The following is a 24762-nucleotide window of genomic DNA, read 5'->3' on the forward strand; positions in this document are numbered from 1 at the left end:
GGAACAAGATGAAGGGAGAAAGCGGAAGAATAGCGCCTATAAGGGTCGTCAGGCTAGAAAGTTGACAGTGGCGTGGATCAATATAGTATCGAAACTGAACAGGTACAGCCCCATGAATAATGTATCCCGTGTCAGAAGAATAATTTGTTACCCAGTGGCATAGGTGCGAGGGCCCCACTCCCCACCCCCCGTCAGATCTGTGGGCCCCCACTTGAAATTTTGCATATGCACAGTGGCCTCTCCATAATACAGTTTGACCCTATAGCTTACCTCCCTCCCTCCATTTGTGGACACGCCACTGTTGCTTAATTTTCATTTATCGAACTTACCGTATTCTTTCGGCGGAGATTTACGCTGGCTAGACTTATAGGTATATGAGACAAGTGTGTTTCAGGCCTTCTAAAGTATTCGCTACAAACATACTAATTTTGTAGTACTTAAAAAAGGTAGAACACATAAATTCTCTTAACATATGAGACAGAACCTAGAAAGTGTTGACCTGTGTTCATTATACCTCATAGATTCCCGTTGCAAGTCGAACTGAAGGAGAGTGATGTGTCTTGGCAGTCTGAGATGAGCAGGTGTCTGGTAATATTTATAGTCTACAAAGACCTTTAAGAAAAAAAAAAAAGCGCGAATCTAAAACAGTATCCACAAATATACTGTATCTAAGTGTGAGTGTGTGTGGTTAAATGCGCTCGCGTGCATGTGTGTGTGCGTGGCGTCCCCAGCTCTCGGCCTTACGCCTCAGAGACCTTCATGGCTTCATTAGCTGCAGCAACACCACCACGAGTGCTGAGGTTAGTCGTCTGCATAGTTGTTGTTTTTCGTGCCACTTCTCTGCCTAAAGATAATACCTAATTCAAAAGTCGATACATATATGCCTTTTTTCATGTAACAGTGACTGGAAGTTGTGCTAGGAGAAAAATATCATTGATTGTATTGGATTAGAATGAACTCTAGGTGCCCGCTGTGTGTCATCTAACGCGCCTGGTGGCGGGAATTTCAAAACTTTATTTCTTGCTGTTATCATTTGTGAGTAGTATTATCATTCATATTGAAAGCCTTGTTGACTTCTTCGACTTGGTTACACATTCCATTAACCTGTACTGGTATTTTATTTCTCTTTCTAATCTACAGTAATTATCTTCCGCAATTTAGTATAAAGGCATTTATGTATAGTGTTGCCACACTTTTTTTAAACCACTGGGTTTTCACACACACACACACACACACACACACACACACACACATACATAGATAGATAGATAGATAAACCATCGAGGACCAACTCATTAATCTTTGGCAACAAAATTAACCCCAATCAACTAAATGCTGCACTAAAATAATACTCATATGCTTTAAAACAGAACATTGGAAGTGTTTATTATCGTGTGAATAGTCTGACGTTATTCGAATCTGAAAATTATAATAAAACAAGCCGAGGGAGCTCAGGGATTATTTCCAAGGGCACAATGGTGTTGCGTCATAGTCGGTTTTCTGGTTACGTAAGATAGAAATGCCAAGGAATGCTGACAATTTTAACACTAATTCTACATAGTGACCGCCACCATTTACCTTCCAATTGCTGCCGTAACTCAAAAATTACCTCAAGTCTCCCTCCACTCTGCTTATATGCCTCTTGTCATTCCATTTCCCCAGCATCTTTCATTTTTTCTTTCCTAACTTTAGGTCCACTCGCCATGATTCATTACACCTTAGTGTCCCCTCGTAAATTATGTTACTGATGCAAACTGTATGGGATATTTATCTGGTATAAATAACGTACAAAAAAAAAAAAGACACTGTGTTCCTTTTACAACAATAAGTATTTCAATTCAATTAAATAAGTAAAATAAATCGCTTACGGAACTTCGTACGCCTTAACACGAGGTTGTGCTACAGTGGTTTGTTTACGTCAATCAGCTGGTGGTGATGCAATGGAGCTCTGGCGCCCGGCGTGTTGACTCTGTTGCAAAATCTGGTTGTTTCAGCAGATAATACCCTGAGGAGGCAGCACACGGAGTTGGCTGGGTGTGTTTTCCTGAATGATTGTTCTAATTGGGAGTATTCATTCTGTTGATTATGTGTTTTTGGCTTGAACTAGCCAGACGGTAATTCCAACCCTTCCAGGAGTAATTAGCCCTCGGCGGACAATGATTGATATATTTAACTGACATCACTAATCTGAATGATGCACCGCAGTGAAGTAATCATAAACTTATATGAAAATTTTACAGTCAGACACTCAAGGTCATTCTAACTTAATGGTGTTTTCTAACTAACCAAGTATAACTAACCAAACCTAACCACTTGCTTAAGCAAATGCAGGTAATCTGACCTAATTAAAGCAACTAAACTAACCTACATAGCCTAAACAAGTAGCATGGCTGTCAGAAACTGCAGAAATGTCATTTATATCAACTTTGTTTTAGAGAATGGGGTTGAAATAATGTAGTAAGGTATTTTATAGGAAGAATGGTACCTGTGTTATGATATTAATTAATTCCCAGTGATGGCCAAAGTCATGATAATCATTAAGTAATATGGGTAGATTTTATTATCTATAAGTAACAAGGGTAGGTTTATTGCATTTTGAATGTTCAGTTGATTAATCTGTGTAGCATAAGTGCTGAGTACTGTTTGTGCAACAAATAAATTCTTTAACTGTTAGAAAGATTTTTGAAGGTGTGAATATTTTTAACCATGTGAATGTGATGACATTATTATTAGTAGTATTACCACTCAGGTTATGTTATCCAGGTTAGGAAACACCTTTCTTTAAAAACAACAACAACAACAACAACACCCTTTAGTTACTTCCTTCACAACAATAAGTTACCCCTAGGCTAAGCTGAATATCTGATGGTGTCAAGGATAAGATAAAAAAAAAAGATGGCATTGTTGTTGTTGAGTAACCCTGGTCTGACTGGCCAGGCAGACCCATCAACCATAGACAAACAACTCCCTCTGCCGACATATCCCGCACAGTGAATAAATGTTCCCTTTTGGCAGACAGTACCTTGCCAGAGCAAGCTTCAAGGAAGTGTGTTTAAGTTTGGTTCCCAGATGGACACCACATTTGTCTCTTCACCCAGCTTACAGGGGCACCGTAGTGGGCACCACTTCACCATTTTTTGGTTATATGGTTACCACCTCATATTGTAAATGGTTTCATGGGTGACAGGAAACCATTAGGCTTGTCACTCAGTGTAGAGCCACTTGAAGTGGAGAAACAAAGTACAGTACTATAAAGTGACGAGGTATGGGAGACATACCGGCAAGAAGGGAGGAGGGCCAGGACAGAAAAGAATGATGAAGATGAAGGAAGAAGTGAGTGGATGGTGATCAGCTACTGTCATGTTGACATATTGAAGGCATGTTTGGTGAAGTTTTTTGTGTGTCAGTAAAGCCAACTTTATTTAACTTGTTCAGTGACAGAATGTACTTTATTTTTGCAATCGACAGGTGATTCTGTTCATCCTGGGAAAGATATTGCAGACTGGAGGCATTATATATAGCCTTCATTAACCTCTTTGCCACTTAATTTTTTTCCTGATTGGGCTAAACTGTTTTTTAGTAGCAAGAGTAAGCTAAAAATACGTTGGAGTTGAAGGGATTAACTTAGCATTGAGGTACTGACAAGGAGCTTGTATGTGGTGGCATTGTGTACCCTGTCTGGAGCAAAGCAGTTGTGATGTCCACCTGTGAGCCAAGCCTCATGCTTCCCTGTGCTTCACTGTAGGGAAAGACCCTGGTCAGACCCTGGCAAAGCACTGTCTACCGCAAGCACACACCAATTCCCTACATGGTGTATTTATGTACAGTACTGTACTTTATCTGTAGGACATCTTCATGTAGGCAGATGCTTATGTCAGTGAGTTTGCTGTGGCAGGAAGACTAAAGCAACAACATTAACAACATAGCATTGGTTGCCTCAAAGTTGTGACCACACATAACCATGTGAGTATGGTGGCATTATTATATTTTCATTTATTCTGGCTACCTTCCAAATTTTTTATATAATTCAGTTTAGGAAAGGCCTCTGGGATTGGAGGTGTTAATGAAGTCTGTACCAGTATCTAACCCTTTTAGTTTGAAAAGTGTCCCCTACTTTGGTTGAAATTGCCTTGAGGCATCATGAATAAAATAAAAAACGTATGATACTGGGCTGAAGCTGATCTGACCATATTTATGAAAGAGGTAATGGCTAACTTCTTCACAACACTGATATTAATGTCTGATAATTTGACTGTCATTAAAGGAGACCTCTCACTTAGGGGTTACCATAGATGTAGCCTTAATAGGCATTATGAAGAGCATTTTGGAGCAATTGAGGGAGGCTTTTAAAAATGGATTATGTCGTATGGCAATTATGAAGAACTCAGGTGCCATGGTATGTGTAAAAAAAAAAAAACGTACACACGTGTGGTTTGCCAGTGTAGATGCAGTTGTCAGTTTCAGTTTCAAGAATGTTTATGGCACAGTAATGGAAAAACATAGCCTGGTCTTGAAAACCGTGTCTTTGGACCCACATTGTGCATTCCTGCTGTTTTCACTATGCTTTGCTTCAGTCCTGACATGAGCAGTGGAGAATATTCAAATTTGCAGCATAGTGTCCCTCTCCCCTTTTAATATTAAATCCTCATTAAAGGAGGGGATTTTGAAGAACCATATTGAAGAAAATAGCTGTTAAACACATCATAAGCAAATCATACATGACCAGATAATATTGTGTAATGATGGCCCTTAGCCTACTCTGCCACAAGCTGGAGATGCATGCTGTTATTTCACTATCCAGACATTTCTGTCATTTCGCCATCTAAGAGAACCAACCTAATTTAGAATGAAGTAAGGAATTACCTCTGAAGTTTTTCAAAAACCTGCCCTTCTGAAACAGGTTGTCATTGACAACAGGATATAAACTGGTGTACATATATATACAGAGAGAGAGAGAAAAAAAAAAAGAATTTTTATACAGTATTATTAATTTATAAAATAATAGGTTCTTCCTGATAACATGCAAATTTTATATGATCCATACTGTGTCACAAGTCACACAGACTGTGTGTGAGCCATCTTTTGTGACTGTCATGTACTTATTGCCCACATTGTGCAATTTCTTACCTGATTGAACCCAGTTTAACTCACTGACCTTGGTTATGTAGCTGCCATGGCCAGTGTTATGTAAGTCTGCCCATAATATGCAGCATTGTTGTATAGTACCGTACACTGCTGCACATTAATTTCTACACTCTCCAGTATTCAAACCACAGCCGGTGAAGGTTGTGTGATCGGACAGACATTACACCTGCCTTCTCCCTCCCTGAAGGATTGATGTTACTGTTTACTAAGTTGCTGTCTTTCACAGAAGAAGTGTGTAGTGTTGGCATCATAAAGTTTTTATATTGCCTGCCTGATATATTTGTTTTCTCTCTCTTTGCATCTCTCTTGCTTTTAAAAAATGTATAAACAGTATATGTAGCTGCAGCAACAGTAAATTGCAGTTACAATGATGAACTCACTGACTGCATGTGTTCCTTTTAGGTGGGCATGCAACATCTGTTGCAAAAGAGATTTAATGGATATAACCAGTCATTAATTTGCAGTGATTCATACTTTTCCAGTCCATTATTCTTTCTCTCTTTGACGTAGTCTGTCAAAAGGAATGTTCAGACTGTGAACTAAGCAGATCTACTCTTAGTTGTATTGCAATTTTTATGAGAAATTTATCTCTCACTACATAGTTTACACGTACCGGTAGTTACTCTGTATGAGGAGCCCTGTGGAGTAACTCCGAATATACCAAACTCAATAGTGGGAGTCTAGGGGATTTACTTTTTTTTGTGTGTGTGTGTGTGTGTGTGCATACAGAGTTCCTTCAAAGAACAGCGTTATAAAATTAATATGAAGCACACTTTGGAGGAGCCCTGAAGAGGCTGTATGTCCTAAAATTCGTATTGTATCCTCCATTTCCTCAGTATAGATTTTGACACATTCATAGCTACTCCTTGTATAGTACAGTACCTGCGTAAGTATACAGTATTGAGACTTGCAGTGGCAAGTGTTTTCCCTTGATCAATAATTTGCCATTAACTGGAACTAGCTGAAGAGGTTACCATACCATTCTATTGGTACTTATAATTTGGAAGTACTAGGAAACCCTCATGTTATAATCAGTTGTTATGTAATCATTCACTTACGCTAATGCAGTTCTAACATTTTAGTGCCCTGTTTTTGATACACAACTACCATTTTATCATATAGCATCACTACAGTTCCCTACAAAGTCCTATTATTCGATATACAATTGCTGATTTTACTTATATTTTGATACCTTTATTTTGATATACAGTACGATCAGTCATCAACTGATCGGTTATCCATGAGCATAACCCAATCATGTAGCAAGGTTGACCTATATCTTGTTCCATTCCAGAATAAATACAGTGTATGTGACTGTGTTATATTGTTACCATTCCTAAGAATACTGTAACTGATTCAGATGCAATCATTTATTTCAGAGTGCTAAATGAAGAATGGTGTAGAAATGAATGTGTGAAATACAAGATACAATACATATCAGTAGACCAGAGGGTATTATCATCAAGAACACTGCCATTGGATGGAAGAAACACAAGATACCAATCATCAGGAGCTCTGCCATCAAGTGGAAGAAACACAACTGATGGACTGCTGTGATCTAGATCAAACTGCGCTTCCATTACCTTGTGCCTTGCTGTAACCCTAATGTTTTTTCTAGTGATGTAAACCATACATATTGGTGATAATTTGTACCAGAGAAATGCTGCTGGTACTGTACTAGGCTAACAATGAATACCAGTAGCAGCCAGAGTACCCACAGTGTCTGCATGAGGAAAGTTTGACACAAGAAATTATCCTCAGTTTGGTTCAGGTGCAATAAAACTTTCTGAAAATGGAAGAATCTCCAGCATATTTTGGCATAGTGGACTATGTCATTTTTGCTTCAGTTTTATTGATCTCCTCCATGATTGGAATATATTACAGGCTGACTGGAGGAAAGCAGAAGACTTTTAAAGTGAGTAGTGTTTGACTTAATTATAGCTTACTACAGTAACAGCGACTTCCCCTCATTCTGGTGTCCTGTTATGATATCAGCCTTTCCTTATTCCTGAATGGTGTCTGCTAATTTGATTTTTTTTTTTGTCCCTGATGTGTTGTAATATGTTCATAATTTTGCTTAATCTTGTAACTTGGGAACATCTCAGATAAATGAAATTGTTTGATATATTACCCAGGATAAGATAGCTGTTAAAAAAAATATATATATATATATATATATATATATATATATACAGGTATATATATGGGTTTAGGGTTATTGAGGTTATCTTTAACTCCTATAAGCTGGGGACATGTTTTTTAAGGTTATTAAAATTTACATGGCTGTAGTAGCTAGAGTGAAATTAATATGATGTCCCTGGACTGAAGATGTTAAGAATGTACGGTATTGTACCATACCACTCAATTTGCACAGGATCAGAGAAGGTAAACTTTGAAGGTACTGTATCAGTGTGTGGTTAGCAGTGCCACAGGTAGGAAAGGAGTCAGCTGCTGGAAATAGGATTAAGTCTGGGAAGAGTAGCAGAAATGACTAAGAAATCAGAATATCATCATCACTGTGCATATGTGTGTGAAGTATATGTGTGTGAAGTAATAGGTGAAGGATTTGGTTGGATGAAGTACTAGTATGTATGAAGGAGGACATGAATGGGTTGGATTCTGCATCTATAAAGGAAAATGGAAAATATATAGTAATATGCAAAGTTAAAGCTTGTGAGATGGAACAAAGATTCCAGGGTTTGAATATGTGAATGATTGTGTGGTCCATTTCGCTGGGCACCAGTATGATGTTGATACTTCACTTTTGTTTGTTCTGTTCCATGTTTCCTGATCCTATCTATCTATCTATCTATTGCCAGACTCCTCAATCCCGTTTGGGGTGGCCACAAACAAATCGCCTCCAAGTCGCCCTGTCCCCCGCCATTTCACTGCCCTGCTCCCAACTCACACCCCCTTCTCTCATATACCTCTCCACCCCATCCCTCCATCTCATCCTCGGCCTCCCCCTCCCTCTTCCCCCCTCCACCTCACTCACATACACTCTCTTCGTCAGTCTTTCACCCTCCATCCTCTCCACATGGCCAAACCACCTCAGTGTGTTCCTCATAACGCTTCCTATCACATCCACATCATCACCACAACGCTCCTTTATATCCTCATTCGTCAGCCTGTCTCTCCATGTGACTCCACAGGCTCCTCTTAAATAACTCATTTCCACTGCTCTCACTCTTGACTTGTGTCCTTCCAACAACGTCCAAGCTTCACTTCCATACGTTTGAGTTGGTATCACAATACTGTCATGTAGTAACTTTTTCACTTCCATGCTCACTTCCCTGTTTCTTATCACTGCTTTCAAAGAACCAGCAACCTTTCTTCCCTGCTGTACCCTTTCAAGCACTTCACCCTCCAAACCTCCATCCTGACTCATCACATTACCCAAGTACTTAAACGTACTCACATTCTCCAATTCCTCACCATCCAACCTCGCTGTACATTCACTGACTTCACCTCTCTCAAAGACCATCACTTTACTCTTCCCTACATTCACCTTTAGATTCCGTTTCTTACACACTCTCTCAAACTCATCCACCAAGCCTTGCAGCTCCCCTTCGTCTTCACTCAACAACACAGTATCATCTGCAAACAGCAGTACAGGGAGTTTCCAAACACTATCCTCTCTCACCAGGGCCACTCCAACTTCCACTACCCTACCTTGTACCTCTTTTATTACCCCATCCATGTACAGATTGAACAACCATGGAGACATGACACATCCCTGTTTCAAACCAACTTTCAAAGAGAAAAATTCACTTAGTTCACCATCCACACGCACTGCAGCCTTTGCACCATCGTACATACTCTTCACAGCATTCAACAACTTCCCATCTACTTCATATATTCTTAACACTTTCCACAATCCTTGTCTATCCTCCCTGTCATATGCTTTCTCCAAATCCATGAAAGCCACGTACAACTTCTTTCCCTTCTCTAGAAACTTTTTCTGATCCTACTTCACCCAATATTTATATGGGAAAAAGAGTCAGGATCTCTCTATTTATCTGTTGCCAGATGCTTCAGTCATATAAGGGGTGGCCACAAGCAGATCATCAGGATGTTCCTGCTAAATAATTTATGGTGTAGAAATGGTAAATGTTATGCACAAAGTAGATATAACATGTGGTGAGGAAGATGGGTTCTTGGATGTCATTGTGTCAGTGGGACACCTCTTTGTGGTGGCATCACCTCCTAAGGGATCTGGGAACCCAACTGTCCCATCCCAGTGGAGTGTGGTGCCCCAGTGCTGCTGCTATCGCAGGGCACCTTGCCCACCGGGAGTGCAACAGCCAGGGTGCTGATCTCCAGTCTGCTCACAGGAGATCTGGTGAAGGCAGTTGGTTTCCCCAGTTGCTCTGGTGTTCCATCTCACTGACATTGCTGGCAAGCCAGCAACAGCACTGCAACAACAACGTAAGAAGTGTTTCAGTAAATATAGACATTCATTTTTCATCCATTCATCATCCAATCCTGCGTTGCCTCCACATTGTAGAATTAATCTGTTGAGGATATTGATACTGTAGTTGCAGATCATAACTGCAGTGAATGAGCCAGGATTAAAGTGGCAAGAGAATTCAAATTTCCCAAATGCTGTGTGAGTTTTAGAGTGAGAAGCAACTAGAGAACTTAGTGCTAGCAGCTGCAGTAATTTGATAGTTACTGTAATGTGCATGGAAGGAAGAAACTGAAGGTATAAATTGTTAGAAGTAGGGTTGTGAAACTGAAGACATAAATTGTTATGAGTAAGGGTGTGGTGTACTGTATAAGTGGGGAAAAAGTATGAAGTTACTGATATTAAGTCATGGTAGTGGGTACCAAAAAGAATTTTTTGAATGGTAGAATCACACTGGGATGAGGTGGAGAAAATGAGAATCTTTAATGATCCAGAAACAGTAATGTTTTTTAAAAAGGGGAGAGGGGGTTATGGATGTTGTTGATATGCCAGCTGCAACTATACCATTTATTGTAATAAAAGGTGCACTGTCCTGTGCCACTACCATTGCTTATCATGTGTTGCAGGAATATATGCATGCTGATAAGAGCATGTCTGTGCTGCCAGTGGCCTTCTCCCTTATGGCATCATTTATGTCTGCCATAACCATCTTGGGAGTGTCTAAAGAAAACTACAGCTTTGGCACCCAGTTTATTGTCATCAACATATCCTACATCTTATCCACACCTATTGTCTGCTACCTTTATCTGCCAGTCTTCTTTGGTCTGCAAAACACCAGTGTGTATGAGGTGAGGCTCTATTTTAATATAATGGGTTATATCAACAAACACCTTCCTGTACTGTAGATATACTGTACAGTGCGTAGTGTTTTACTCTAAGCACTCATTTTTTCATTCTTCATTCGTTTTGCTTCTTTAAAATTGTAGATACCTGATTTTCTACTTGAGTGTATTAAGGATATTAATGCAGAGATGTTTCTCAGATGAAAGAGTAGTCAGTTGTTCATTATGAGGTAATGAGTGAAGAGTTTAAAGATCTGAATTTTGTTAAAAAATTTTCTCAGATTTCTAAAATATCCTTAAACATTTGTAAGAAAATTTCTGCCTGTCATCCAGCCCTTTATTGTCCCATTTTTCAGCAGAGAGCAATGCCTCCATGTGGTGGTACCAATTTAATGGATGGCTCTGCTAACATCCAGCACATTTCCCCTACCCCCCCCAAAAAAATGGTAGTGGACTGCAGGAAAAAGGCAGCTTCAGCCTGCAGTCCATCAGGTTCACATTCACATGAACCAGGAGTCACAGCAGCAGCAACAACAGTAATAACAACAACATACTGTAGGAATGTAGAGGCCTAGGGCTAGGCTGTTTAGTGCAGATATTTAAGGCGAGGACAACCAGTTGCATGCTGCTGCAATACAATTACATTACTGTATTTCTAAATGAGGTAGCCTTTGTGCGTGCATGCAATTTGCTGGTGTGTGGAAGGACCACTTATTGTCAGGGAATGGGCTGCCATGTCTGCTCAATAAGATACATGAAAAACAGGTTGACCCAACCAAATTTCTCATAGTCACGTAGGATAGGAATGTCCAAAGCATGGCTCTTTGATCTCATTGAGGGCAGTAACCAGAGGAAGGAGGAAGGTCTGGGTACTGTATCTCCCTCTTCTGTGCCAGAAGAGGTAAAAGTTTACTTGTAACAAAATTGCTGGGTAGTAGTAGTTGCCACTTCCTTATACTAGTAATGTACAAAGAAAAAGTGGATTCCATCTCCTGTCTTGCATATAAGTTGCTGCTCTGCTGTTTCATTTCTTATTAGTCTTACTATAGAGAGAATACAGTTACCATTAGTTTACAGTCTCATAGTAACTCAGTGTTTAGGTATTGTATTTGTTTATATTGCAGTACTATAAATTGTCACTGTATTTTTTTACAGTATCTAGAAAGAAGATTTGGGCAGTTGACACGTACATGTGCGTCCTTGGCTTTCACCCTCCAGATGAGCTTGTACATGGGCATTGTCCTGTATGCACCAGCTCTTGCCCTCTCAGCAGTCACAGGTGAGAATTACATGAATACACATATCACAGACTGTATTACTACCTGTACTTCATGTTTCTTGTTCTGTCCACCATATGAATATCATTTGCATTTTTTTTGCACACACTTCTCGTGCTTTCACTCTTGATTTTTTGTGCCATTGCCAGTCCAAGTTCTTACCCCAGTACTGTACAGTATAGTATATTAAATGGGCCCTTACTCAGCTGCTTTCTGTCCTTTTTCAGCCAATGTTCTCAGACCTCTATTCCATGTCAGTGCCTTCATAGCACCAAACATCATATTTCTTTGGCCAGCTATTTTCCGCAGCCTTTACACGTTAACCTTTACTTTCTATTATTGCACCTTGTTCACTAACCATTGTGCTTGTTTATGGCAGTTAATGCCACTTACTGAGCAACGATGTGAAAAGTATTCTGATTGTCAGGTATCTCGTTGCGGTGGTCCATCATTAGTGTGGGGCTAGTGTGCACTTTCTACTCCACACTGGGTGGCATGAAGGCTGTCCTCATCACTGACGTTTTCCAGTCCCTTCTCATGTTCGCAGCCATATTTGCAGTCATAACCAGAGGTGTCATGGATTATGGAGTAGCCAACATCTTTACCATTGCCAGTGAGGGAAAGAGAATAGAGTTTTTCAAGTAAGTTGTCTGTGTTATTCTATTGTATCCCATTTTGGTACAGAATGTATATGTGTCTGTGTTGCTACAGTATTGGTATTTTCTGTTTGTCCTGTTTTTCTACAGTATGTCTTTTGTGATTGAAGTGCATTATTAAAAACTACAGTTTCTGTCAGTATTGAATAATATGGAAAGTTGTAAGTATGCTGAATTGCATTGTTTTGATTTTTAAAAGCTACATTTTAAAATATGCACACGTCTGTACACAGTAGATATGTATTGTAGAACTGCTGACAGCATGGTCTGGGTCAGTATCATTTTGAGTAACATTGTTCAACAGGGTCACCTGTTTTATAGTTATTAAGGATTCAGTTTAGGAGGAAAACTTTGAATATAAATTTTGCTGGTTTTAGACAGTGATTGCTAGGACTCATCATCATACTCTGAGAATTTACCAGTAATGTACATTATGTATGGATGGGTGTGTTTGTGCATCCATAGATTGTACTAGGGAGTAATTAGATGCCGTATACTTTCCTGCATCTTGCAGTGTTTCAGTGGACCCACGAGTAAGGCACACAGTGTGGAGTCTGGGGCTGGGAGGTTGCTTCACATACTGCTCTATCTACGGGGTCAATCAGGCTCAGGTTCAGCGTCTTCTCACCATCAGGTTAGTACCTGAGTTGATGGTGGCAGAGTACGGTAGATATTGGGAAATGTGTTGTGTACTGCAGGCTGAAATTGATCATTCAGCAGGTCAGCCACATTATATGATCGACCATCTTGCGATCTTCACTTGTATGAGCTTAACATTTTAACACACACACATATAGATAGAAAGATAGATAGATATATCCATCATCCAATCCTGCGTTGCCCCATGAGGAGCGTAGGAGCCTGGGCTAGGCAAATTGATCCTGACATTTAAGATGAGAGTGACCAGTCTCACTCATCCCTGAGTGGCATTACGTGAGCAATAAACACCAGCCACCCCTTGGATTTTATTGATGGCATTTCCAGCTTGGACCTTGTTGGAGGGACAGAAGTCAAGAATGAGAGCAGTGAAAATGAGTTATTTGAGAGGAGAATGTGGGGTCGCATGGGGAGACCGACTGACAAATGAGGAAGTGAAGGAGTGTTGTGGTGTGGATGTGGATGTGATAGGAAGCATTAGGAGAAACACGCTGAGGTTGTTTGGCCATGTGGAGAGGATGGAGAGTGAGAGACTGATGAGGAGAGTGTATGTGAGTGAGGGGGAGAGGGAGGGGGAGGCCAAGGATGAGATGGAAGGGTGGAGTGGAGAGGTATATAAGAGAGGCGGGTGTGAGCTGAGAGCAGGGCAGTGAAATGGTGGGGGACAGGGTGACGTGGAGGTGATTTGTTCGGGGCCACCCCTTATGGGATTGAGGCATTTGGCAGTAGATAGATTGATTTCCAGCATACATTTCTACATGTTTTTATATTGGTTATGATGATGAAGGTAGTGGTAGTGATGGTGGTGATGAAGAAGAGGATTCAAATCATGGTGTTAATTGTAAAATGGTATTGATGGTGATAGTAACTGTTCTGATGGTGTTGATTCTGATGATGATGGTGTGAGTGATAATGATTGTGATGGTGTAGATCATGTTAGTGCTGATTGCAATGATAGTGACAGAGAAAATGAAATGCTGGCAGTTGTAATGATGCTGGTGATATTGATCTTGAAGATGATGGCACATGTAACCTGAATGATGATACCCGTTTGATAGAGAAGGTGATGAAGACAGTGATAGTGATAATATCTGCAGGGATTTACGTCGTGCCCAGGCCTCACTGTGGATTCAGTGGCCCATCCTGACTCTACTAAGTCTCTCCACCTCGTTTGCTGGCCTTGTTCTCTACGCAGAGTACCAAAACTGTGACCCCATCTCCAGTGATCGGATCTCCAACTCTGACCAGGTTACTTTTCATCATCATTATTATAGTCATTATTATTGTTTCTATCTCAGCATTTTATGTACTGTATTTGGTATTCTACTTTTGCTAGTGTTACATAATTTCATTCTGCTTTTAAGGGACTCTAAACTAGAGGAATTAGCTACATGTGTCATTGATTTCTTCATCGTTAGAGGTAAGTTGAATAATATCATGTGGTGGCAGCCATCATTCATCCATCCGCCATGCAATCTCATATTGCCCCATCAGGAGTATACAGACCTGTGACTGGGTGAAAGCATCCAGTTGCTTGTCCTAATGGCATTATGTGAACAGTAAGCCCCAACAACCTTTATGATTTAAACCCTCAAGGGCCATAGCTGATTGGAGTTCCATAGCCCATTAGACTACCAGGCATCCTTTTGTTGTTTATATGGTTGCCACCCAGAGTAGTAAATGGTTTCCTTGGTTACAGGAAACCATTTTGCATATCTCTTACTGTAGTGTCATCTGAAGGTAACACTATATTCAATAACTGTCCCCACCATCCATCTCTGGTAGATTGTCTGATCATGCAATTTGGAATCCAAATTGAGCAAGGAACATCCTGTTATATTTGTTCTCATTCTGGCCAGGATTCTCTTCCACGTTATGTCAATATTTCTGTCTGTGAGAAATAACTTATCCAGAAAAAGGGTATTCTTCCAATTTTTATCCCAATGTACACAGTCAGATAATTTGTCAGAATATTGTATGTCAGCTTCTGGTCCCATTGTGAGTAGACCCTTAGACATGGAAAATAATGAGTACATATTTGAAAACTTTACTCACAGTAACCATTTGTAATGGTTCTTGATGTCCACAGCTGCTGCCGCTCTATGTGGTGGAGAAACTGGGGTCTGTACCAGGACTGTCAGGGCTGTTTGTATCCGGTATCTTCAGCGGATCCCTCTCCACTGTATCTTCTGCCCTGAACTCCCTAGCTGCTGTCACACTCCAGGACTATATACTGGTAGGCCCCCTGCAATGTGTCACACTCTTATGATTAATTGGTCGTTAATACTGACTCGGAATGATCAGAACCTAGAAAGTTGCTGCATAACCATGAAGTCTTGGGTGCCAACCTATCTGTTTTACTCTGGGTAATGCCAAATAATTTTACTTGACACTAGGAAACCTCATGTGGTGTGAGAAGTAAGAAAGTGTCTCAGTTTAATCCTTAAACCTCAGGGGATAACTTCCTCGTATAGATATGTTTTACACCTAATATCAGATGTTGTGAGTCATCACTGGGAAATCTGGGATCTGAGGGTTAATTATTATTATTATTTTTTTTTTAAGTAACTGAGAACTTAGTTCATTAGTTTATTGACTGAGATGTACGTAGGGATTATTGACCTTGATTGTACAGTAAGATCACTATATTCAGGTTACCCAGTTTATTCCTGGATCTCAGTAGCATAGGATTTCATTATTCTGGCCATCACATCAGTCTTGAATGAGATATCTCAAGTGTACATTATTACAATATAATGGATATTAATGCTCAAGTGATGGTGTGTGAGGATGCATGAGGAATATTCTTAATCCTGCTTCATAGTCAGATGCACGGACAGAAAAAACTGAACTTACCCATTGATGATCAGAGATTAATACTGTACAGTAAATTAGAAAAAATAACAATGCCTGTACCATGGACACTGTTTTCTGTTTTCCCACAGCCTTTTGCTCCGGTGGGGTGTATGATGAGTGAGGGTCGTAGTACCCAAGTGAGTAAGGTGCTGGTTTGTGTTTATGGTGGGTTGTGTGTGTGCGTGGCCTTCCTGACACAGCTGCTGGGAACAGGGGTTCTGCAGGCCTCACTTACCATTTTTGGGGCTGTAGGGGGACCACTCCTTGCTCTCTTCACCCTGGGCATGCTGTGCAAGTGTGCCAACCAACAGGTAATGCATCTTATATTCATCTCATTCAGTACCATAAGAAGATTCAGGTTAGGTCAGAACTTTTGTGTCCTACCAGTGAACAATATTTCCCTAGTGTGACATTTGGAGGTGTTAGGTACATGGGGAGACTGTTGTGCCTCAGGAAACAGGCTGTTAACCCCTAAAACGCGGATCGTCGCGTTTGCGACGCTCGGCCATAAGGGCAGAACGGCGGGTCGTCGCGTTTGCGATTTTAGTAAATTTTGAATAACCGCGGGCAAGCAGGCTCCAGCTGGTATTGTCTATCAGTACCACCACCCTCTAGCTACAACTAGCATACTTTACCTTTGTACTACTGACCTCAGTTGTTGCCAAATATCGCGTTTTCCCCCCGTCCCCCCCCCACCACGGCCCGGCCAGCCTGGCTGTGATACATGGCAGCGCTCTGAGCGCTCAGAACTGTAAATCTGCGATCTCCTCTCACAAGCAGTTTATGCTACTAGGAAACGCTTGTTTCCCCAGTTGTAACACTATCTTTTGCCTCTGTTTAGTGTCAGTTTACTGCAGGCTTTCAAAGTGAGATTATGGCGAGTTCTAGCTCTTCCCAGTCAGTGCAAGCGGCCGACAGGAACGAGAATAAAGTGGCGGACGTAAGGCAGAATAAAAAGCTCGCCGTGGTGATCTTTTGGGAAGTAATATGATTGAAAATAATGTAGTATACATGTTTTTAGCTGTGAAAATGGAAATGTTTGTTGAGTGACGGGAAGACCGCCGCCACAGTGCATGTCGGCCGTACGCTCCGTTGATTTTAGCCTTATTTTCAGTGCTTATTGTACAATTACGGATTCCTAACTACCTTTACGTTGTAGTATAAAGTTTACTGTGACAGAATGAGGCTGTGGTAGAGGGGAAACCGGGTTGCTGGAGGTGTGAAAGTGAAGATTTGGTTACCCAACTTTGCAAGTCTCCACAAGTCCTTGGGTAGTCAACGAAGGCTCAACATGTGGCTCAGGAGAAAGCTGAATGTAAGTACTATATGCCATAAAAATTTTAATGCTCTAGGGTTAATCTATGATTTTTGGCAAATATTTTCCCACAGGTACTCGGACCCCGCTACAACCCCGCCACATGGGGGGGATCGGCCGTACACAGCCGCGTTTTAGGGGTTAAAGCCAGTGCTTAGAGTCACACACACACACACACACACACACACACACACACACACACACACACACACAGTCGCTTCATCCACTTGAACATATACCATTCAGTGTTAAAGGCTATTAAATCTGCAGTAAATTACAGAAAAACTGCTCACTTAAATTCCATTACTCTCTATAAAGTTGATTTACTAGTTTTATGGCTTGTTTGTGAGTAGCCCTATTTTCTCTTGTTGAACTCTGTTATAGTTCAGTACAGAATAAAATAATAATAATAATGTTGCTGTACATCCTTTCTGTAGCACATCATTGTGACTCGCACCACATTCTAGTTTTGATCTCTTGTTATAGCTCAGTGGTATATTAAGATCATTATATGATTCCACATCCTTTCCATAGCATTTCTTTGTTACAAACATCATATTCTAATGTTAATTTCTTGTTTCAGTACACCTCAGTGGTAGAATGTGCTATGGCTGTACATCCCTTTCCATAGGATTTCTTTGTGATTAGGACCATGTAAAAAGATGTGTTGCATTATAGCAGAGTGGAGAAACAGAAATTTTGGGCCATGTTTAGGTGGACAGTATAGTAACAGTATAAGTCTCTGTTTTCCCATATTCCTAAGAATAAAACCTCTTATTTACACTGCTGTATATTCTCAGGGTGCTATGTCAGGTTTAATCACTGGGCTGATCATGACGCTGTGGATTGGGTTTGGTCAACCCAAGCCACCACCACCCTTCAAGCCTGTCTCTGTGGAGGGCTGTCATGCAAACACAACCTTCACCCTCAATGCCACCACCCCTGCAATATATACTGACACCATCACACTTGGTGGTAATATAACAATAGAGCCAAGTATCAGTATTGTACCTGGTCTTGTAGATGGAGGAGATGGTAGTGTGATACTGCCAAATCAAGAGGATGCACTTGGAAGCTTGTTAATGACAAATGGCACAGCAAGTGGTGCACCAGACGAAAGGTTGGTGATTTGTCTTTTGATTCGTTGCCATCATCATCATCTAACTGCTACTTCTCTCTGCTTCACAGGACCACCCCCAACAGGACATCTTGCAAAACCTCCATTAGGCTATTTTGTTCATGCACCCACCATCCACTCACGATGTAGTATTACCTTCAGATAACATTACACTAAATGACAAGCCAAGCATCTTCATGTAACCCAGGAAACCATTTAAAACATTGGATGAAAACCAAGAAGGTGACATATGAACACCTGATTATCAAATGAGCAATGACTTTTGAAACCCAGTGATGCAGTCTTCAGAACCAACAAGTTTCAGAATGTTGTGTAGGAATTTAATAATTATGTGCTGTAAAAAGTGGAGTAATAATCCTGAGAGTATTTATACCACTCAGGACAAGTGTTGCATTTCTAAAAACATTATCAGACTTGCCTCTTCCCTTTCCACAGTGGTTGGGGTGTGGAGCAGCTTTATGCGGTGTCGTACATGTGGGTGGCGGCCATAGGGTTCACTGTGACGATGGTTGTGGGTGTGTGTGTGAGTAGGGTGACAGGTGGCAACACAGTGCTTGACCCTGAACTGTTTTCTTCGTGGATCCACCTGCCTTCCTCTCATCTAAATCACAACTCCCCAGAAAAGGTAATTGTAAAACTGTACAGCTTACAGCTTCATACCCACTTAGCTTGTCTCTCATTCTTTTTGCTCCTTCCTCACACCTGGTTAACACATTAGCTTCTCTAGTTACAGTGGGTTCAAGGGACTGAGCTATGTAGTTTCCTCATATGTGGGAAGGAAAGTTAACACATTAGCCATGTAACCAAGAGGGACTGCTTTACAGTGGATAGTCACAAAGGATTTATCCACACTTAGCTGAAAGTAGGAGGAGATAGTCAAAGAAATCAAAGCACTGTAACATTGCTATCAGTTGAAAACAGATCTTAGCCTAGCAGGAATGAAGCATGAGGAGTGAACACAACCTAGGAGGTGCCACTGAGAACAGCATATATACAAGAGGGAAATTTGCAAGTCAAGTGATATGCATGAATGAGCAGAAATAACATATTCCTGACAAAGAAGTCAGAGATGAACTTGTTAGAACATCCCTCTTTTTTTGTGATGGACAGCTCTAGGTATTCACTTTTAACCTCTATGTTATTCAGTTTTCCCTGGAAAGGACAACTTTTTGCAAGCTTTCAGTTCTTGATTCTTTCTTTTATATAACAAAAAAGATTTCATATCCATCCATCCATCCATCATCCAATCCTACATTGCCCCATTAGGAGCATAGGAGCCCGGGGCTAGGCAGTTGGTCCCGACATTTAAGATGAGATGCTGTTGAATATTGTCTACTTTAATTTTTCAGTCGTTTTATGTATGTCGTTTTATCAGCTATGTGTATATGCATCACTTCATGCCTCTTAACTGTGTTGTGTTTATCATTGTTGGAAATTGCTACTAACCATTTTAGTGATAGTGATGGATGGTAATGGTGATGGTATTCTTATGTTCCAGATGGACTTGACAGCCAATGCAGAGGAAATATTGGCATCAAATGCAAAGGATGAGACTGGGGAAATGACACACCTGTAGGCTCAGGGTGGTTGTAATTATTCATGTAACTGTCAGCAAGCCTTTGTTTATGCACACAACAGAGTACCACAAATCTTAACCCCTTCATTCTTATGACATGTATTTCATTCTAATCATGCTACCACAAAACAATTTTACTCAACAGCCTTTTTCATTTGTATTAGTGAACAGATGAACTAAGGCTATATCTTACCACTCCAGTTCAGCCTCTCCTGAAGTGTATATAATTGTTAAGAGGTGGCAAGAATAAAATAGAAAGTATGTGCTCCGGATGAAGGGGTTAATAGTCAGCTCTCCATTTTCTAAGCTAACTTAATGATAAAATAATATTAAGTATTTTCACGTACTGGATGAGCAAAAGTAAACAGGTTGTGTATGTACGAGTGATTAGCTATTTCTCATGTATGCTATTGCTGTGTTACATTTAGCTACTGAACAAGAATTTTTGTTTGGGAGAAAGAATACTGGTACTGCATTTTTCATATATTTTCTGTGCCTGACAAAAGGGTAGCAAAAGAGGACTGGAATCTTCTCCTCCTTGCGTACTGTGGTTCATCCTCATTTAAGGTTGTTTCACTTGAAGTTGTTTAATTATTAAGCTGCTTATAAGTAGCTATTTGTGATGTATATATTATGTAAATGTTTATATTTTTTCGTTTTACAGTAAGCTCTCTTTTATGAACCACAAATATGTCTTTTAAAAGGTATTTCACTTAAAGTAGCATTTTTTCTGCACACATCCTAAACTTTAAGTGAGGACCAACTACTGATAACAGAGAACAACCTCGCCGCCTCATATATAAGCTACATTTGACCCAATACACGGGAATTTGGGATTGTACACTCCTATCACCCTCTGGCCATACCTGAGGCAGCTGTACCCAGGGTTTTAAATATAACTAAGATCTATTGTTCAGTTTTAGGTGTTAGTTCATAGGTATGCTGGACAGCACAAGAGTAAGTTCACAATGACTTTTACCCTTGCACTCGGGAAAAGCTTGTAACTATACAGGTTTTACTCCAGCTTGGCCTGAAACTGCCATCTCTCCATCCTGAGTGCTGAGTTTCAATAATAGATTAACACTAGAATACAGTGCTAATCATGATAAAGTGCTTTGAGAAGGATGTAGAGCTGTTGCATTGTCCTTTTCTTCCACTGAATTTTGTGGAACAACTTGCAACAGAAAAAAAACCTGAGCCATGTTAAGATGAAAGAACTGTAGTAACCTTCTCTCTCCTCTGATTTTTGCTATATACAGAACTGTAAGAGATCCAAGAGCAGTGTACCGGGTCTCCTTCGTGTATGTGTAAGGGGAACAGTTTCTGGATGATAATGTTTAATTTGTATTGCAGTTCAGAATAATCCATCTTTCATTTAGCATCCAGAACCCCCCTTGTTGGATTTTGTGAGACTGATTTGTTGCCGTCAGTATCCTAGTAACTATATTATGGTAGAATGGCTGAGGTTCCTGCCATGCTGTGCTGTTAATAATGCAGTCACACTGGCTTTAATATAACCCAGGATTGTACAAGATGATTTAATGTTACATATCATTGTCGTGGGAGATGATAGAAGGTACAGCAATGCTCCTTTGTTCTAGCCTCCCTCTACATTCAGTTGGCATTCCATTATTTGAGAGATCTGCCAACCCAGTTAGGAACAAAGTGATGTGAGTATTATTATACGGTAGTACTGGTATATATCATTTGTCCAGAGTCTGTTTTGATGACAGCGACATAGTTTTATGCTGAGCACTTCCCTCTAGAGGGCCATTTATTGGCCTGGTACCTTCTGGTATGGACTCATGTCTCGTAGTACCATTGGTTGATACCACCTACTCCGATTCATTTGAGTGTAGTGGCTTTCTGTGACATTCACTAATCTAGAACTGAGTTCTGAGACTGACATGCTTTAAAGTAATGCATTATTGTTCAAGTTTTGATATGTATAGGTGTAGTTAATGGCTAAGTAATATCACCATTAAGAGTTTGGCATGCCTCCACAATCTCCCTCTTGAAAATTCTCGGATGTGCCACCGAATGCAAGTTACGTGCAGATTCAACAACTGCCTTTTTATGATTAGCTTCATCTGTTTTTTTATTATTGATACTTACCACCAACTTTGGATCTGTGTAAAAAAAACTCATTTGTCATAATATGCAACACATCATCATATGCTTTCATTTAATTTCTTATATTCCAACATTTTTCATCAATTACCATCATGAACTTCAGTCTTTTTTTTTTCTGACACTTTCATTTTGAGTGTTATCATAATTCCATTTATACAGAAGGAGTGTTTAGTAACCATGGGGACATCACACATCCCTGTCTCATATCAGCATGTATACTGAACCACTCAGAGCTGTCTGATTTTATACATACTTTGCTTTCCTCATAAAACTCTTTACAGTATTCAGTAATAATCCTTTCACACCATACCATACGTATGTGATACTGTACTTTCAATAACTGTACCATTCAAGGGACATTGACTGATGCCAGGAGAGAATCTAGTTGCAAAGACCTGTGTATCCACAAAACATCTGCTGAATAGGGACAATACTTTAGCCCCACAGACGGAAGTGCTTGGAATAAAACAGCACGTATCATTTCCCTATCTTCCTGGAAATCACCCACCTTATCAGTCACCAGAAATTCAGATTATCTGTTTTACTTCCAATATACCCACTCTACAGTTACCAGGAACCTTGGTATATTTTTTAACCACTGTTGCTGACCACAGACTGTAAGTGTTGCCTTGTTAGATTTACCATGTTACAAATGATTATTGAAACTTCAGGTTACACTGATACTGTCCTTATTTTAAGAGTCAGTTTTGGAGGAACTAAAAACAAATGACATAATTGGTATCAGGAGGCCAGAATAAAGGAGACTTACTCTTTAGGGAGATGGATGTCTGTTTATATTTTCTAATAATTGTATGACGATATGTGCAATATTTTTTACTGTTCCTTATTTAACAATTAGCCTAGAGATGTTTTAAGAATTATATTTGTATTTTTCTTTACCAGTTGTGTTCTGGGATTCTGTGCTATTTCAGCTTCTTGTTTTGTTTGTTACAGTATTCTAAATTACCTCTAGCTTGTCTCTGTTCATTTTCACACACTGTACAAGTATAAGGGCAAGCGGGAATTGCTGACTATTTTAGTTTTTTTGTGTAGCAGATGTACTGCACAGATTTTCTACCTTAGTCATTGTCCATAAATGAATTGTATTATAAAGTTACACATGCAGTAATACATATCTTCACTTAGTTACTACTTATTTACATTGGCATTTAATATATAAATGAAGGTTCGTGTATTTTGATAAAGCCATCCACCATAAGCCTGTAGCATGTGTACTCCTGTAAACATCACTATATGGGACTTTGCTATATCAGGTTTTTGCTTCCACCAGACAACTTATGCTGTGTCATATATAGTTTGTTTTGCTGCCACTAGACCCTGTTATTCATCTCAGGGTATATCAGGTTGGAGGGTTTAGATATAACCTTCATTGACCCCTACCGCTTTTGGTGGTCTTTTGTAACTTGAGTTGAATTGTCTGGTGTTGGCCTCAGCAAAATGTAAATGTCATCATTGTTAATGGGTTGAATATACAGACATTCCCCATACACAAGACATATTCCATTAGAAGTGAGTAAGTCTGGAGTAAATTTTACATAGCTGTACATAATTGGTTGCATAGAATTTCAGTAGAGCTAGCACTCACATAACGCGTGATCCTATAGTGTAAAACTCGCATAACATGGGAGGCAAAATTTGATGTCTAAATATAATCACAACGCAAAAATGATAGACATTATGCAGATGGAGAAAGCTGCCCATTTTTTTTAACACCATACTACGTAGCGACGATAGGTATAATGCAGCCAGAGGCCCCAAATTATGGTTCAAACAGTCATAACTTGGCAAACTAGGGTGATAACATAGTGGAAACAGCCACAACGTGGCCAGTGATAGTCATAGCATGGGTTGCATCAGCCTATGACGTATTGCTATCATGTGTCTGCACAGGGTGTTGTCACTGTCCACTGAGCATTCCTGCCCCAGTTTAGCCTATCCTCTCCCCATGCCCTAGCTGCACACTTCCTTTGTGTGATCCTTGCTCTTTTTTTTTTTTTTTTTGGAGGCCACAGAACCCCACTCCACCTCCCCCCAGCAAGCCCACAACCTCATCCATTCTTGAAGAATCATCCTGTGTTTGTATGTAATGATATTTTTATTATGTAGGTAAATGTCCTGGGGAAAAAAAATGAAAACTCCCCCAAAAGGTAACTTGGGGCTGGCTTAGGTACCATGAAACCCTTTAACATGTAAACATATGACCCTATAATGTGGAATTCTCATAAAGCAGGACCCTCTGGGTACGATATTCCCACGTTATGTGAGCACATGCTGTATTACATTTCATTAATGAGGATGCAAATTATTTTTTGTCACTATTTACTGTGTTTTTGTATATGTAACTTTTTAGTGGTTCTGACGCACATGCTTGTATTGCATTTTTTTTTTTTTTTATGTTGAATTGCAGTTTGATATTGAAAGAAAAATTATAATAGTGGTAGCTCATTTGTATCAGGCCCTTAATTTTTATCAGATTGGGTCTTCCCCAAGTAGTCCAGTATTGTGAAATTTTGCTGTACTTATAGTTTTGCCTGCATTGATTTCAGGCATTCATTGAGGAGTGTTCAATGTGAATCTGTAAGGTATTGAATTTAGTAATAGCAGGGTTTGTTTGAATATATAAGTGCAGTGTTGTCTATACCTGCTAGTACAGTAGCAAGAGAGGTAGGTTGTTCACAATGTTTTAAACAAGTAAAAAAAAAAAAAAGGGCACCTTCTATTTATGGTGGCTTCACTTA

The 24762-nt window shown here is 40.0% G+C and overlaps 1 protein-coding gene across 1 annotated transcript; it reads left to right on the forward strand.

The window, feature by feature from the left end:
• The first annotated feature begins 472 nt into the window (after positions 1–472).
• LOC145400815 (putative sodium-dependent multivitamin transporter) lies at positions 473–19870 on the forward strand. Its single transcript, XM_080273251.1, has 12 exons — positions 473–491; positions 6954–7060; positions 10180–10401; positions 11551–11674; positions 12100–12313; positions 12843–12962; positions 14083–14233; positions 15075–15221; positions 15931–16152; positions 17957–18276; positions 18730–18919; positions 19793–19870. Exons 1-12 carry the CDS (start codon positions 473–475, stop codon positions 19868–19870), a joined length of 1914 nt encoding a protein of 637 aa, XP_080129377.1.
• Positions 19871–24762: the final 4892 nt, after the last annotated feature.

Source organism: Coenobita brevimanus, chromosome 53, assembly GCF_032717465.1.
Source record: "Coenobita brevimanus isolate Jiangsu-jjx chromosome 53, ASM3271746v2, whole genome shotgun sequence".
In the NCBI taxonomy this organism is placed as follows: Eukaryota; Metazoa; Arthropoda; class Malacostraca; order Decapoda; family Coenobitidae; genus Coenobita; species Coenobita brevimanus.

Coding starts and splice junctions, on each gene's coding strand:
- LOC145400815 (XM_080273251.1), top strand. Junction 10,402..11,550: donor AAAACACCAGTGTGTATGAG/GTGAGGCTCTAT, acceptor ATTTTTTTACAG/TATCTAGAAAGAAGATTTGG. Junction 12,314..12,842: donor AAGAGAATAGAGTTTTTCAA/GTAAGTTGTCTG, acceptor TGCATCTTGCAG/TGTTTCAGTGGACCCACGAG.